A 15753-nucleotide genomic window follows, 5' to 3' on the forward strand; every position below is an offset into this window, starting at 1 on the left:
ACAGTTCCTCTTTAAACCACCACTGAATTGGCCCGCCAATAAAGTGGATTTTTACTTTCCTGGGGCTCTCGTCCCAAATCTTTCAGAGGGTGCAGTGACACAACCAAGGGGACCAGAAGGACTGAGGGCCAGTGGTGTTTAAAAGAGTGCCTACAAGTTGCATCATATGGCTCTGTAGAACTAATGATAAGATACATGTGTACTGAAAATCAGTGGTTGTAGGTGTATGCCTGGTGTATCAGCGACAAACAGGAATGATCTGCCTACGGTGATGATCAATGAGATGCTCATTTCTCCATGCGGATAAGGGGAGGGTTGTAGCAGGAATGCTCCTGATGCCAGTGCTGGGAGGATAATAGTGATGGGCTGTATACACTGTACTTTGCATTTCAGCATTGCTGTTCACATTCAGTGTCATCAAATTCCACTAGCAATCTCTTCCATTGTTCAACAAGGAAAAGAGCAATGTGCAAAGAGCAGAAACCCTCAGCAAATGGTGGCATTCATCTCCTTGTCTTGATGTTTATATTGATAAAAAGGTGAGATTTTATTGGTAGCCATTCGTCCCAGTCTCTGTCGTTTTTACAGCCTCATTAAAGAGGCAGTGTAGTGAAAATAACATAATGACTAAAATTGCTTATTTTTTACAGTATTCATTTATTTTTAGTCAGTGTTTGCCCATTGTAAAATATTTCCACTCCCTAATTTACATTCTGACATTTATCACTAGTGGTAACATCTCTGGTCTTGCCAGGTGATCTGTACGGAATGTGAGAGTTCTATCCACAGAGGGAGATACTGCTTGCGTGGGAGGAACAAGCTGTTATTTCCCACAATGCAACAAGGTTCACAGACAGCAAACTATAAGGCCCTTGGTCATGACATCACACTGTGGGAGGGGTTTCACCACAATATCAGCCATACAGAGGCCCCTGATGATCTATTTGAGAAAAAGTTAAGATTTCTCACGGGAAACGGGGTATCAGCTACTGATTGGGATGAAGTTCAATCCTTGGTTAAAGTTCCTCTTCAACCTGTTGCCGACTGCTCCACGCCAATTGGCGTGAGCAGTGCGGCAGCCTCAGGACCGATGGGGTGAACGGTATTCTATGGGGCTAGCAGGAGATCACGCGCACGATGCGTATGCATCTCCTGCTTGGGGGGCGGAGCTCCGCCCCACCTTCGTTCTCGAACGGCAATCGGCACTCGGGAGACTGTTAGACGGCCGTTTCGCCGTCTAATTACTCTGTACAGCGCTGCGATCTGCAGCAGCGCTGTACTGGGGACAGCCGTGTGACACGGGTGTCCCCCTGAGGGACAAGAGAGCCTGAAGCCTATGAGAGCCGATCGCGTGATTGGCTGGCTGGGGGGAGGGAGGGAGTGGAATGGGACAAAACAAAACAAAAAAGTTAAATTTATTTAAAAATCTTTAATAGAAATAATGATAAAAAAATAAACAATGAGGGGGGGGGGGGGGGAGCGATCAGACCACACCAACAGAGAGCTCTGTTGGTGGGGGAAAAGGAGGGGGGGAATCACTTGTGTGCTGGCTTGTGCGGTCCTGCAGCTTTGCCTTAAAGCTGCAGTGGGCCAATTAAATGAAAATGGTCTGGTCACTAGGGGGGTTAACGGCCACAGTCCTCAAGTGGTTAATGGTCAACACATAGTACCTGTCCTGTAGTCTGTGAACAGTACAGTGCATGTAGCATTCCATACTTAGAACTGAGCAATATCTATTGCCTGAGACGGTTGTGATTAATTGTGATCATTTCCACTGACGATCTAGTGCAAGGACATATATCTGACCCACAACATCACTGGCTTCTCCTAAACTGGGGGAGGGCGCTGGATCACTCCCGCTAGAACACTATTGTAGTCTCTCCAGCTTGTCCCCCCTCCCCCCCCCCCCCGCCCTTTTACAGAACAATTCTACAACTAGCAGACATTTTGGGCGACAGCTATAAACACCATTATAAAGCTTTATTAATAAGATAGGGACAGAGATAATCATCCAAATGCTCAGTTCTGTTTCCTGCACAGCACTTTGTAAAGTTGTAAATAGAGTCACTGAAATGCTAATAATATCGAATTGATGCAAATGTAATTTTATCCCTGTTTGTGCAGTTTGGAATTCGACCAGTCAAATGCAGTAGCTGATGATTTTGATAGGATTGACTCCAGCCTACATCAATTTGCATAACGTTAGTGTACTCAACTAAAAGTTACAAAGCATTATTCACATCTCACTGAACATCTCTAGTTGTAAAAAATGGGAGAATACTGGGTGAACTTGCAGCCAAGCTTAGAGTGTCCCTGAAGTTACTGAGTGATATTCAGGACTGAGTCATACACTGTTCCTGCTCCTTTCCCTCAGACATGGATTAAAGGTAGCCATACATCTAGCAATGATGGGCAGATTCGACCAAGCGACAAATATCTCTCTAATCGAATCTGATGAGAGAGATGTGTCGGCTGCCCATACACCGCAGGCCGATTCCCGATCAATTTCATGCTGAAATCCATCCAGAATCAGCCTTGACCGCATCCGACCACCTCGCCGCTCCATAATGATACATGTCCTCCTGGTGCCCAGTGCAAGATATACATTACCTGTCCGCAGCCTCCGCTTGTCCCTCCGCTGCTTCCAGGATTCCTCCTCTGCATACATGCGCCCCCCACGAGGTTTCCTCTGCATACACGCACTCCCCACGTGGTTTCCCCTGCATACATGCGCCCCCCACGTGGTTTCCTCTGCATACACGCACCCCCCACGTGGTTTTCTCTGCATACATGCGCCCCCCACGTGGTTTCCTGTGCATACACGCGTCCCCCACGTGGTTTCCTCTGCATACACGCACCCCCCACGTGGTTTTCTCTGCATACATGCGCCCCCCACGTGGTTTCCTGTGCATACACGCGTCCCCCACATGGTTTCCTCTGCATACACGCACCCCCCACGTGGTTTTCTCTGCATACATGCGCCCCCCCCACGTGGTTTCCTGTGCATACACGCACTCCCCACGTGGTTTCCCCTGCATACATGCGCCCCCCACGTGGTTTCCTCTGCATACACGCATCCCCCACGTGGTTTCCTCTGCATACACGCACCCCCCACGTGGTTTTCTCTGCATACATGCGCCCCCCCCACGTGGTTTCCTGTGCATACACGTGTCCCCCACGTGGTTTCCTCTGCATACACAGGTCCCCCACGTGGTTTCCCCTGCATACACGCACACCCCACATGGTTTCCTCTGCATACACGCGCCCCCCACGTGGTTTCCTCTGCATACACGCACCCCCCACGTGGTTTACTCTGCATACATGCACTCCCCACGTGGTTTCCCCTGCATACATGCGCCCCCACGTGGTTTCCTAGTAAGGGTGCACGTGTGTGACATCACACGTGTGTCCTTACTACAAAACCACATGGCGTGCGTGTATGGAGAGCAGACTGCGCCTGGAGCAGTGGAGGGACAAGTGGAGGCCCTGGACAGGTAATAATGTATATATCTTGCACTGGGCACCAGGGGGACATTTATTAGTAGAGGGGACAGCGCTGGGGATTTTGATGTGATGATCAATAGTCGCAAAATTAGGCGCCGTTCCCCCTTGGCACACGATTGAGCAAGTTGGCCCAAGATCTTGCAGCATGCATGATCGACAATGCAACCAATTTTCGGTCCCGAAATTGGTTGAACTGTCGGTCGGGCGTGCACTTGCTGGCACCTAGTTTCATCCAAATTGATTATAATAATTGAATCGGATGGTCGATCGGCCGCCAAGTCGCCTGATGTAAGGCCCGCCCCTATGATGTATGAACGTATCGGGCCCTAGGCAAGACAGCAGTTTTTTCTCAATGCTGATGGTTACCTACCATTTTTTTTGTTAGATTTGTTGGGGGATATCATCCATCAGGTCCCTAGACTCTCTCCAGGCCCTGGGCAACTGCCTAGGATTGCCTTGCAGATGTTACTATACTGCTTCAATTGGTTAACTGTCACCCTCACTAGTCATCTGCCATTGGTGATGGGATTAGTGGGCACCAGTCTAGAGGCAGTTGGCCAGTGGGAGCAGCTGAGGGAAGAAGGGGGTGGACACAATATACATCTCATATCAGTATCTCACTCTAGTACAGATGGACAGATCAGGATAGTATTTCTATTGGTTATCATCAAGGGCGTAACAATAACTCGTGTGGCCTCCGGCATCATGGAGGAGGAATCCTGAGGTCTTGTGTCGAGGTCCAGAACAGAGCGATATTTTACCATTTACCAGTGAGTGCAGTGACAGGTCCTCATTCCCCTCTTCACTGTAGCTGCCATATAGTCTATTTCCTTGCAGCTCCTGTCTCTGCATGTCACATGACAAGCAGAGATGCTAGCCGTAGGGAGATTGGATGTGGGGGCGGGGTTCTACAGTGAAGAGAGGAGTGAGGACGTGTCGCTCCACTAGCGGGAGGAAGGTAAAAGTATTGCTCCATCCTATAGTTGTGTGGAGGGTTAGAATAAGGCACACTAATGCACTGTGTTTGGGTGGAGGGGAGGGTTTTGCAGGGGGATCTGGCTGCTTCAATTTATGGCCCTTTATCACTGTGGCATAGCTGGCTCCAAACCGTCCATTTACAAATATTGCTGGCCACTAACCATACGATATTTATTGCACAATCTTACCACTTCACATGTTCACAGTATCCTTAGTCTGTTGGTCCTTATACAATATAGGCATAGTAATATTGTACAATAAAGATTGTATAGTTAGTAACCGACTGATCCAGAACAAGTCTGTGGACAGCCAAATGTCAAGAACTGAGGTCTCTCTGATCAGCTCAGTAAGTCACTGGGTAGTAAAGTAGATATAAGAATAAAGAACCCAGAGCTTGTTCCTTTACAACAAGTCAGTAATGGCAGCTCTTGGAGTTCTATTCTTACAATTTCCCAAAGACTCTGTTCTGTAGGCTGTGTTTACAATCCCAGTAATATAGCATTTATTTCATAGCATAGCCTATGATTTGGGTTTTAACCGGGCTCCACTTAAACGGAGCGACAATATGTCTACACTTTAGATCAGAAAACTTGGATTTCTCCAGATTTTTCCATGTTTCCTTTGTTAGCAGGCATCCATCTCCTATGTGCTTCCAAGTTGGGTCTAAAATCCTCTGGAAAAAATAGCACCACGAAGAAGGATCTGCTTTCACATGTTCAAGGAAAAAATAGGCTCCTCCCTGCAACAGAGCAAACAAACAGTCAGACAAGCTACACAGGCTACATACATGACAGCAATGAGATTATCAGTATGCTCTGCTAGTTAATAGGAGAAATGTCCATATTCACCTAAATCTAGCTACAAACAAGCTTTCTTACAGGGTTCTCAGTTACATAATGTAGGGATCAGAACCACCAGTGGGCCTTAAAGAGAACCTGTACTGAGTAAAAATATTTAAAATAAACACATGAGGTAACTTCAAATGAACATTGCATAGTTACTTTGCCATCAGTTCCTCTCAGAAGCTCACCATTTTCTTCTGACAATAATCCCTTCCAGTTCTGACAATATTTTGTCAGATCTGAAATATATCAGTTGCTGTCAGTAAAATATCAGTTGCTGTCAGTTATAGCTGAGAGGAAAACTCATGTACCAGTTAATGTCCATGTTTCCCTATGGCTCAAGTGGGCGATGTTACAGTTTAACTGTGTGCTGACCAGAAAGCTGTTATGGGTAATGGCCATTTTCAAAATGGAGGACGGAAAATTCCCTTGATCACAGTGAACAAACAAGACGTGGGAGAGGAGAAAGACACTGAGGAGTAGACTACATGGAAGGTAAGTAGGACTTGTGTACGCTTATTTTGACTTTTAATTTTCAGTTCAGGTTTTCTTTAAATCTGGGCTGTATTTAGGGTTTGGGCTGCCCTAGGTACCTCAGACCTATGACGCCCCCCGCGCCGCGGCAAAATAGGTGTGGCCACAAAATGCAGTGGGAGTGCCCTTAACATGCGGTGGGCATGGCCAATGAAAATTTCCTAAACAACCCAAAGTCAGTACAACCGGAAGTCAGTGAGTCTGTGTTTCCTCCGCAGATATGAGTAAAGTGATCTCTGCACTCCTTCCGTCCAATAAAATCCACGTATTTATTAAATCATATGTTATAAATTAGAAATAAAGCATGGCAGCATTAAATTGTGAACACCTCAGAAACGCTGCAGAAAATGTCAGTGCTATAAAATTACATATTGGCACACAGTTTGATATTGGCGCAATTTGATAGGAGCTGCAAAAGAGATCTGAGTGAGTGGTGATAATTAAAAACAGAAGATTCTCCCGATGCTAAGCAGTTTACCCCAAAATACAAATAATGTTGCAACGTTCCCACAACATAAACATAATGCAGCAGCGTACCCCAAAATACACATAATGAGGAAGGGTTCCCCACAAAATACACATAATGCAGCAGTGTTCACACAAAATATAATATTGCAGCGTTCCCACAAACATTACAACGTTTGTAACGTACAACGTTACCCCACAAAATACACATAATGTGGCATGTCCCCCAAAATAATGTGGCAGTGTATCCCCCAAAATAAACACAATGTGGCAGAGTATCTCCCCATATACACACAATGCGGCAGCGTATCTCCCAAAATACACACAATGCGGAAGCGTTTCCCCCCCCCCCCAAATACACACAATGTGCCTCTTTTGTCCCCCTGTGCCACCTCTGTTCTCCCTGTTTGTCACCTCTGTTCTCCCTAGCCTATGTAGCCAGGCACAGGTGCCCTAGTATAAGTAGCCAAGGCATAGGGGCCCTTGTTTTGGCCCATGTACGGGCCCAGGGCCGGCAGATGCTCCAGCATCCACAGCGGCGCACAAGTGGTGAGTGAGCTGGGGGTGAGGGAGGTGGGGGTACCAACACCACCACTGCTGAAACACTCCCCCCCCCCCCCCCCAGTCCCCTGCCCTCCCGTCTGCCTCCCAAGCCCTGCCGCTCCAGGACATTAAATTAAAAAAAAAATATATATATATATATATATATATATGAAAATTTAAAAAAATCACCCTGCTTGGCTCCGCCCCCTTTCAAATTGTCCACTATAGGCACGTGCCCACAAGTGCCTTGTAAGAAATATGGCCCTGCCTCTGCCTTAAATACATATAATTAAGGTGCCAGGAAATGTGGGCGCAAGGTAAACCCGAGAATAACAGCTCACCCTGCTCCTGCTAAAGTCCTTAACACACATTACGGCCTATGGTGGCACCCAAATTGCCAGTGCTGTTTTTGCCTGACTTGCACAAGCATCCTGCTAAAGATGTTGCTTACTTATAACAGGTGGTACTGAAAAAAATGACATTGGGCTCATTGGAAAATTCCAACTCCAACCGAGAACCTTTGGTGTAGGTAAGTGCACCATTACTTCCGCTCATTACTGGCACCCAATCAGGAAATACATACTATGACCTGTGAGGCTTAGTGACAAATCAATCCCATACATAAAGGAATGGTCTCTTCTTTCCTCACCAATCACCTCAATATACCAAACTCCCAAACTTGAGATGCTGGGAGCTGGACATTGGCGGCACTTGTGACAACGAGAACTGGTAACAATCATTTGAAACCCTCTCTAAAGGTAGCATGCAGTCTACAGCCATGTTAGTCTGTATTAGACTCCTGCATACAACCTACATGACCCCTCAAAGACCCCTTTGGGAATTCCTATATGGTGGGAATGCCCGATGGGGTGTCTAGGCTTTGGCCCCGTTTAGCCTCCCTCATCCTCATGTCGCCCAATAACCAATCAACAGGGAACCGGCAATACTCCTAATAAGAAGGAAATCTACGCTCTAGCAGATATAGGAGGGCACAAACAGGGTGTAAATTCCAAAAGGCTGCTTCCGGAAGAGGTTAAGAAAGGGATTCTCTCCCTGAACACATTTTTTTTCTACAGTATAAAAGATCAAAATACACATTTATTCTACAAGCTTGAGTGAGCTGACTTCACTTTGGGTTTTACTTCTCTGGATAATGAAAACAGCCTCTTATACAGTATTTATGTTAAGCTGAGGCAGCAAAGAGGGGGGGGCAGATGGGACATAGAGGCATGATCCCTGCTCTATGCCATGCTTCTGTGTCCCCAGTTGTGCTATTCTCAGCCCTCCCTCCCTGCACCATGCTGTGACCTCATCAAGATTGGTGACATGCAGCTTGTCTGCAATCTACGAGGGTAAGGGTCATCCCTTGCAGGAGAGGCACTTCTGCAAAATACCCACTCTGGTGTTAGGAAAGCCCCTTCCCCAGCTTTCATTGGCTAGCTCTGCCTCTCCTCCACCCGTTTATGCTCCTGGCACACTTCTCTGCTGACTCCCTGCTTTGTATTGAGACACAGAGTCAGAGCTGCAGCGTCGTGACCCCAGAAGTCGCGGCCATTTTTTTTTTCATACCAAAAATCGGTGATTGTGGGACATAGGAATGGCGGTAATTGACACTACCTGATCCAGCTAGCCCCCTGAATCAGGTAGCATGTTTTTTTTTTTTTTAACAAACATATCCACCTCGGGGTCACTTTATGACTGTGCTCCAAATCTTCATATCTATATATACACATAACAGTCACATGATATGGAGCACTGAAATCTGCTTTCCAAGGACAGCCATAGCGTGACAGAGGTGTAATCAGGGAAAGGGGAACACTGTCAATGATTACCTCTATTGAAATCATATATAAAAGGGTTCATTGTCAACATAGCACTAATGAAGAGCTAATGCAGTGGCCGATGGAGGGTCAACCTCAGATATTATTAATCACAACTAATGTTGATTAAATTATTATGATATTATTAATCCTAATTACTGTGGCTTCATAGACTGCATAGCTCCGCTTTGCAGGATAGAATAAGGGCTCTTTTCCACGGACTGTTGATAGGCAGTGAAATGCCTCTTAAACTTTAACAACTGCTCACTGCTACCTGGTAACTGCTTGCTGCTTCCAGATAACTGGCAACCAGATAACTGCTCATTGCTGCCTGGTAACTTCTTGCTGAGCACACAGCTCAACAGTCCTTGGTAGGGCCAGTGGTAGGGCCACAGGAAGTAAATGAATGAGCTGAGATAATCACAAGTTTAGGCACACTTGTATTCTGATGCTGAGTTTGAGCCAATTAGCACAGTTGGGTGGGTCTCAGCAGTGCTGATTTCACTCTCCTGGTTCTGCTTTGCATGGCTTTTTCCTCTGGGCACAAGCTACTGCACAGACATGGACCGTACTCGAGCATGCGCAGGCTGTATATCTATAGTCTGTATAGTGCGATACGCTGTCCACTCCAACAAGTCCATGGCAGTGTAGCTGCACTTACTGCTCTGGGGATTGGATACCTGCTATTCTATGGCAATGCATCCACTGTCTGAAAAAATTGGGTTTGCAAGATGCAAAATCTCAATGGCCAGACCCGGACATGGTGAGGACAGGTATGTGTGCAGAGGCGTATCTGGGTAAACTGTGCCTATGGCAAACACTGAAATTACTACCCCGGGAGCCTGTTAGTATTTATCTCAGCCAGGTGCAGCAGCACCTGGATACCCAACACCAGACCTCACATCAGCAGAAATAAGGAGACTCAACGGAAGAGCGGCCAGCATCGCTCAGTGACTGCCCCTCCTCTGTTAAAACTGTGCCTAGGGCAAACACTGAAATTGCTACCCTGGGAACAGTGAGTGTTTACCTCAGCCAGGTGCAGCAGCGCCCGCATCCCCAACACCAGACCTCACATCAGCAGCAATAAGGAGACTCAACGGAAGAGCAGCCAGCATTGCTCAGTGACTGCCCATTTGAAACTCCTCACTTGCCTGCTGGCCGATGTGCTTTCCTCCTCCCTAAGCCATGTAGCTGGAGAAAGGTACATGCATCATGGTACTGTTGCCTTTTATTATTTTCAAGTGTTATGCACTGATTTACTTAAACCTTGAACCCTGGAGGTGCATCTCTGCTCCTGCTACTTCACTCAGTGCCACCTGCTATTTGAGAGGCTGCACGTCGCTGGTGAATGGTCATAGCCAGTGCACTGGTATCTTTCATGCATAATCTTCCGTTAAGTCTCCTTACTACCACTGATGTGAGGGCTGGTGTTGGGGATGCGGGTGCCGCCACCACTCAGAAGCATGAGGAGCAGGCATGGTGCTACTGCGCCCATGGCACGAGCCATGCCTATACCCCTATAGATACGCCACTGTATGTGTGAACCGGTCTATGCTTTCCCCATAGGAAATAACATATCCCTTGGCCTGCTGCCATCTCCTGTGGGAAGTAGACCTGGGGCCTTATTCACAAAGCGGTGCTAACAGTTAGCGCGCTGGTGAAAAGCCCGTTATCACGCCTAAACTCAGTTTAGGCATGATAAGTTTAGGCATGATAAGTTTAGGTGTGATAAGTTTAGGTGTGATAAGTTTAGGCATGATAAGTTTAGGTGTGATAAGTTTAGGCGTGATAAGTTTAAAGGGACTCCGAGCTCACCCAAAAAAAGAAAGTTGTACTCACCAGGGGCTTTCTCCAGCCCAGTGCTGGTCAGGAGGTCCCACGCCGGCGTCCTGGCTCCTCTCCTTCTTCCCGCTCTGGAATGGCTGACAGGCCGCAGCCCGGGCGACACTCGGCAGAGTGTCGGGCTGCTCCTTCCGCGTATGACGCGGCTGACGTCACACGCTGGCCGCCTCGCGTCATCACGGCGGCCAGCGTGAAAGTACTGCGCATGCGCGATTAAAGCGCGCATGCGCAGTACTTTCACGCCGGCCGCCGTGATGACGCGAGGCGGCCGGCGTGTGACGTCAGCCGCGTCATACGCGGAAGCTGCAGCCCGACACTCTACCGAGTGTCGCCCGGGCTGCGGCCTGTCAACCATTCCGGAGCAGGGAGAAGGAGAGGAGCCAGGACGCCGGCGTGGGACCTCCCGACCTGCACTGGGCTGGAGAAAGCCCCTGGTGAGTACAACTTTCTTTTTTTGGGTGAGCTCGGAGTCCCTTTAAGCACCAACTGGGTTAGCACCGCAGTGCACAGCTGATCAAAAGTTTTGCGCTAGCAAAGTCTGGTGCACTTCGCATAGAGTTTAATGGCGCTGCTTTGCGTGCAGGACTTTGCGTGCGATCTAAACTTATCATGCCTAAACTTATAACGCCTAAACTTATCACGCCTAAACTGGCTTTTCACCAGTGTGGTGCAATGGTTATCACGCCTAAAGTTAACTGGGTTAGCACCGCTTTGTGAATCGAGCCCCTAGTGTGAGCTAGTGCAAGAGGGATAACTGAGAGTGGGAAGGGACAGTGGTATTTGGTTAAAAAATAGAAGATTGTGAGGTTGGGATGTAAATAGAAAGTTTTGTATTTCAAAACTGAACTAATGACATCATAATGATGCGGCCACCAAATCACTTCATGTGACATCAGTAAAATATATAAAGCATTAAATGTGTGAACTAAGGAGCCCTGTACTAGTTTACAATTAAGGAACACCTGATGTCAGATATGGAGGCTGCCTTATTTATTTCTTTTTAAACAATACATTGCCTGGCATCCTGCTGATCTTCATGCATCAGTAGTGTCTGAAACTCACACCTTAAAAAAGCACAAACCGAAAAAAAAAAAACATGCAGCAAAATCATTCAAACAACTGATCTTTATGTTTGTTCAGGGTCTATGGCTAAAAGTAAGCACTGTTTAAAGGGTTACTTAAAGGGACCCAGAGATGTCAGCTATTAAAGCGTCCCACCTGTGTGCCTCCGTTAAGCGGCAATCAGCTCCAGTATTCAGCTCAGTCGGGTCCAGTCTGACTTAGTGACGTCAGCTGGGGTCTCCTGCGCTTGCGCAGAAGGCCTCCACATGCGCAGAAGGCCCCCTGCTGACGTCACTAAACCGAATACCGGAGCTGATTGCCGCTTAACGGAGGCACGTGGGACGCAACCGTGCTTATGGGGCTGGAGGACGCCCCGGGTAAGTAAAAATCTTTAATAGCTGACGTCTCTGGTACACTTTAAGCCTGAAAACAAAAAATCAGTTTAACTTACCTGGGATTTCTTGCAGTCCCCTACAGTAATCCTGTGCCTGCGCTGTCCTTCCGCAACCCTCTAGCAATTAGCGGCGATCCCCTGAAAGCTGGGCGATTGTGGCCAGTCAGAGGTTACTGTGCATGCACAGCCTTGAGCTGCGCGCACCCTGATCACGCTCCCATGGGCGGCCTGCTTTCAGGGGGTCGCTGCTGACCGGAGGGTCTCGGAAGGACGACACTGACACAGGATTACTACAGAGGGCTGCAAGAAGCCCCAGGTAAGTTAGACTGCTTTTCTTTGCTGTTTTTAGCTTTTGATTTCCTTTATAAGGAAATAAATATGGTAGCTTCCATATCCCTCTCACTTCAGGTTCTCTTTAAGGATAGAGTGTGCCTATTAAATTGTAACTCGTCCCACTGCAAAAAAAAAATAAATTCATTATTTTGCTCATTTCCACTAGGTGCATATATATTTGCTGATACACTCACAGGTCTCAGCACCCGATGGGCCTCGGCCAGAATCTCATCGATATTCCTCACAGAGCATAAGACCAGAGTGCAGATCACCACATCCATGGAGCCACTTTTGATCTGGGCCATGTTCTCTCCTGGAGCAACCACAAACTCCTGGAACTGGATATGTTCGCTCTCCGCCAGGCTCTTGCTCAGAAACTTCTTGAAGTTAGGGTTAGGATCTACACAGGTCACCTTACATCCAGCCGGATAGAACTGGAAGTTTGCTCCAGTGCCACAGCCCAGCTCTAGTATCTGGATCTCCCCTGAGGGGCCTCGGAAATCCTTCAGGTGGTTGAAGAGATCTTTCTTGTGCTCTTTCATGTATTTGTTGAGGGTTTTGGTCATTCTCGCCAGTAAGTAAGGCAGTCCTTTCTTGGCTATTGGATCCCACAGGCCTAGGAAAGCCAGAATGTGTATGGGCAGTGCAATTAGAGCAACACATAGCTGGAAGAAAAGAATGTGCAGATCCATTGTGTTCTGCTCAGCACTGTCTGTACTGTAAGCTGCTCTGGCAGATGACCTGCAGTTGAGAGAGAAGGGGGTGTGTCTGTGGAGGGGGCTGTTTTATCACTGCTGCTGGGCCAGGCAGGGTAGTGTGTCATAGTGCACACTCCACCCTGCTGCTGCTGCTCCTGCTGCTGTAACTCTAACCTTTTGCAAGAGAGAGACACAGAAGTGTACTGTGTAACTTACTAGCAATCCAAAGCATGGAATGTTGCATTTGATTACATAAGTTCAGGAGAAAGCCTTGTAGACACAAGAAAATACAGCCAGGCTTGGAGATCCTGCTTGTTTTTTAGTTGCAGAAGGAAAAGCCTAGGTAGGAAGTGTTATGAGAAAGCATAAACAGGCCTGCTGCCTTGTTGCTGAGAGACCACACAATGCATTCAGAGCACCCCCCCCCCCCCTCTCATCTAGAAACCTTAAAGGAGAAATGCAGAATTTTAAACAGCAGCACGACAAATCCAGAAGCTGATCATCAACAAAATATTTAGAACATCAACTTGTGTTCAATTGGTTATTTTCTTCCAGCATAAGCTATAAGTTTAATAGTACCAAGAGTTAGCTCTAATTTCCAAAAGAAAAACACATTGCTTGTTAATGAAGAACTCTTCTAATTGCTGTTCAGCAGGGTTGGTGGAGGTGAGTGCAGATATGGGCTTCAAACACATCTGTTTGGTCAGTGGCACTGCAGTAACACATGTGAGTCAGCAGCACATGACTGTAAATATATTAGCACACTGCGAACACCTAAGCTTAACCCTTAGCTGTATGCAGGGATTGGCGCCAGATCTGTCTATCTGTGCCCGATTCAAGCATACGGGTTATAAATACAAGATGCTCTAGAACACAAGGTAACGTTTTCGGAGGCGTAAGTACGATTGTGTATGTTCAGGAACAGGTCATAACCGCTAAACGATTTTTAAAGGTTTTAATAACAAAAATGCATTACACACATTTACATACACTAATTAACATATACACACAAAGCTTAAAATAAAAGGGAATAATTGTGAAATGTTTACTTAGCCGAAATGAAGTCTGTGTGGGGATATTTCCTTCTGGGAAAATAAATGTAAAGTCCTTGGTTTCAGAATCATAGGCCTTGAGGTATATTTTGTAATCCAAGCAGATGTTACAGTTCCAAGATGGCTGCTAACCACATGGTCCTCTGGCTAGCAGCAGCAGGCTCTCGTGAAGATGGGCTTTGGAGGACTGAAGTCCGCCTGCTGGCAATGTGCTTTTGATGAAGCTGGTTAGGGGGTGTGGCAACGCCTGCCCCCGCTGAACTACCCACCAATGACAGCCCACCTCCTCCTAGGAGGATTCTGAGCTTACATTGTAAACCACTGTAACTCATAAACTATACATGTCATATTTAGGTGGATAGCAGATTCATAATTGTCAGAAAATACCGATTAATATGACATCTTGCATGAGTGCGTTAGGCTGTCCTGTCTCGAGAAGGGTCGTACACCAATAACCGGACGGGTTATGGTTATGATTTTTATATCAGCACATTGGGCAGATTTTAACAAACAAGACTATATTAATTTCATAGCTGTGCTATACACGGTTTTCATTTAACAGACCGAAATCAAAAACCATATGCATTTAAACCTGTTCCCCAGCGGTGCCTCTGTGTCTGAGGTTGGCAGTGGACCCCTGGGGAGCTAGCGTCCCCTGGATGAAAGGACCTGTTGGTGCTCAATTAGCAGCTGAGTTTGACCAGCTAGAACACCCTTTGACATATTACACCAGGCTAGGGTTTTACACCCCTTGGCTAATTAACAAGTCACTGGCCAGCAAGGAATTCCTTTTCAGTGTGGGTGATGGGTTTGCTTTCACTCAGAAGAGAAGGAAAATACATCTGTTGAACATTTAAACACAAAGTGACATTCTGCTCTGCTGTGCGGAACAATACAGGATCGCTAATCGTCTCGACTGCAAACAGCTTCAAAAGTTTATGATTTTTTATTTCTGTGATACAATGAGGGCAGCTATGTTCTGTTTGTCACATTGTCACAGGCTGAGGGCTGGAGATGCTATCAGCTTGCCTGTGTGTAAATTCAGTCCCCTCTCCTCCTCCCCTCTGACTCTGAAATCAATGGCTAGTAACCTGCTCTTCCTCCTGCCCAGACTGAGCTCCCATAAGCCCTTGCTACAGTGCCAAGGCACTGTGAAAAGCTGTGGGTGAGGCTTGTTTAGTTTTTAGGGAATTAGAGTATTAAAACAAAACAAAAAAAGTATTTGGTTTGAGGAATGCCCTATAAACTATAAACTCAATTATGCAATGAGTAAAAGTTTATCTCGGATCCACTTTAAAGGACATCCGAGGTGAAAATAAACTAATGAGAAAAACAATTGTATCTATCCTCCTTCTCCTACAAATGACTGTTTTTAGATATCCCACTATTTTATATTTAAATCTAGCTTTTAAGTTTTTACTGTTTCATTGTCTTTGCCTAATGACACCTTCACTGAAGTATGCCAGAGCTCACATCTATGAACAATTTACCCTTTTTATCTCTTTCCTGTTCTCAGAAGCCATTTACTGACAGCAAAGTATTTTATGGCTATAATTACTTATTAGTGAGGGTTATGCTATAGTCTGACCCAGTCCATCCCGACCCGGACATAAACTGTCACTTGCATAACTAATGTTTAACTCTTTCAGGCAGAGAAAGAGAAAAAGGAACACAGCCTAGTTATTT

The 15753-nt window shown here is 46.6% G+C and overlaps 1 protein-coding gene across 1 annotated transcript; it reads right to left on the bottom strand.

The window, feature by feature from the left end:
- Positions 1-637: 637 nt before the first annotated feature.
- Positions 638-13079, bottom strand: LOC137545763 (thiol S-methyltransferase TMT1A-like). The gene is made up of 2 exons (XM_068267355.1): positions 12512-13079; positions 638-5221 (listed from the first exon to the last, which is right to left on the bottom strand). The coding sequence occupies exons 1-2, from the start codon at positions 13007-13009 to the stop codon at positions 4985-4987; spliced, it is 735 nt and encodes a 244-aa protein (XP_068123456.1). The 5' UTR covers positions 13010-13079; the 3' UTR covers positions 638-4984.
- Between the last annotated feature and the right edge of the window lie 2674 nt (positions 13080-15753).

This window comes from Hyperolius riggenbachi, chromosome 2 (genome assembly GCF_040937935.1).
Source record: "Hyperolius riggenbachi isolate aHypRig1 chromosome 2, aHypRig1.pri, whole genome shotgun sequence".
NCBI lineage: Eukaryota > Metazoa > Chordata > Amphibia > Anura > Hyperoliidae > Hyperolius > Hyperolius riggenbachi.

Bases quoted from the DNA above. Each gene is read 5' to 3' on its own strand.
- LOC137545763 (XM_068267355.1), bottom strand. From the start codon at position 13,009: ATGGATCTGCACATTCTTTTCTTCCAGCTATGTGTTGCTCTAATTGCA. The intron at 5,222-12,511 runs GTGAGTGTATCA...GCTCTGTTGCAG, and splicing joins CCCATCGGGTGCTGAGACCT to GGAGGAGCCTATTTTTTCCT.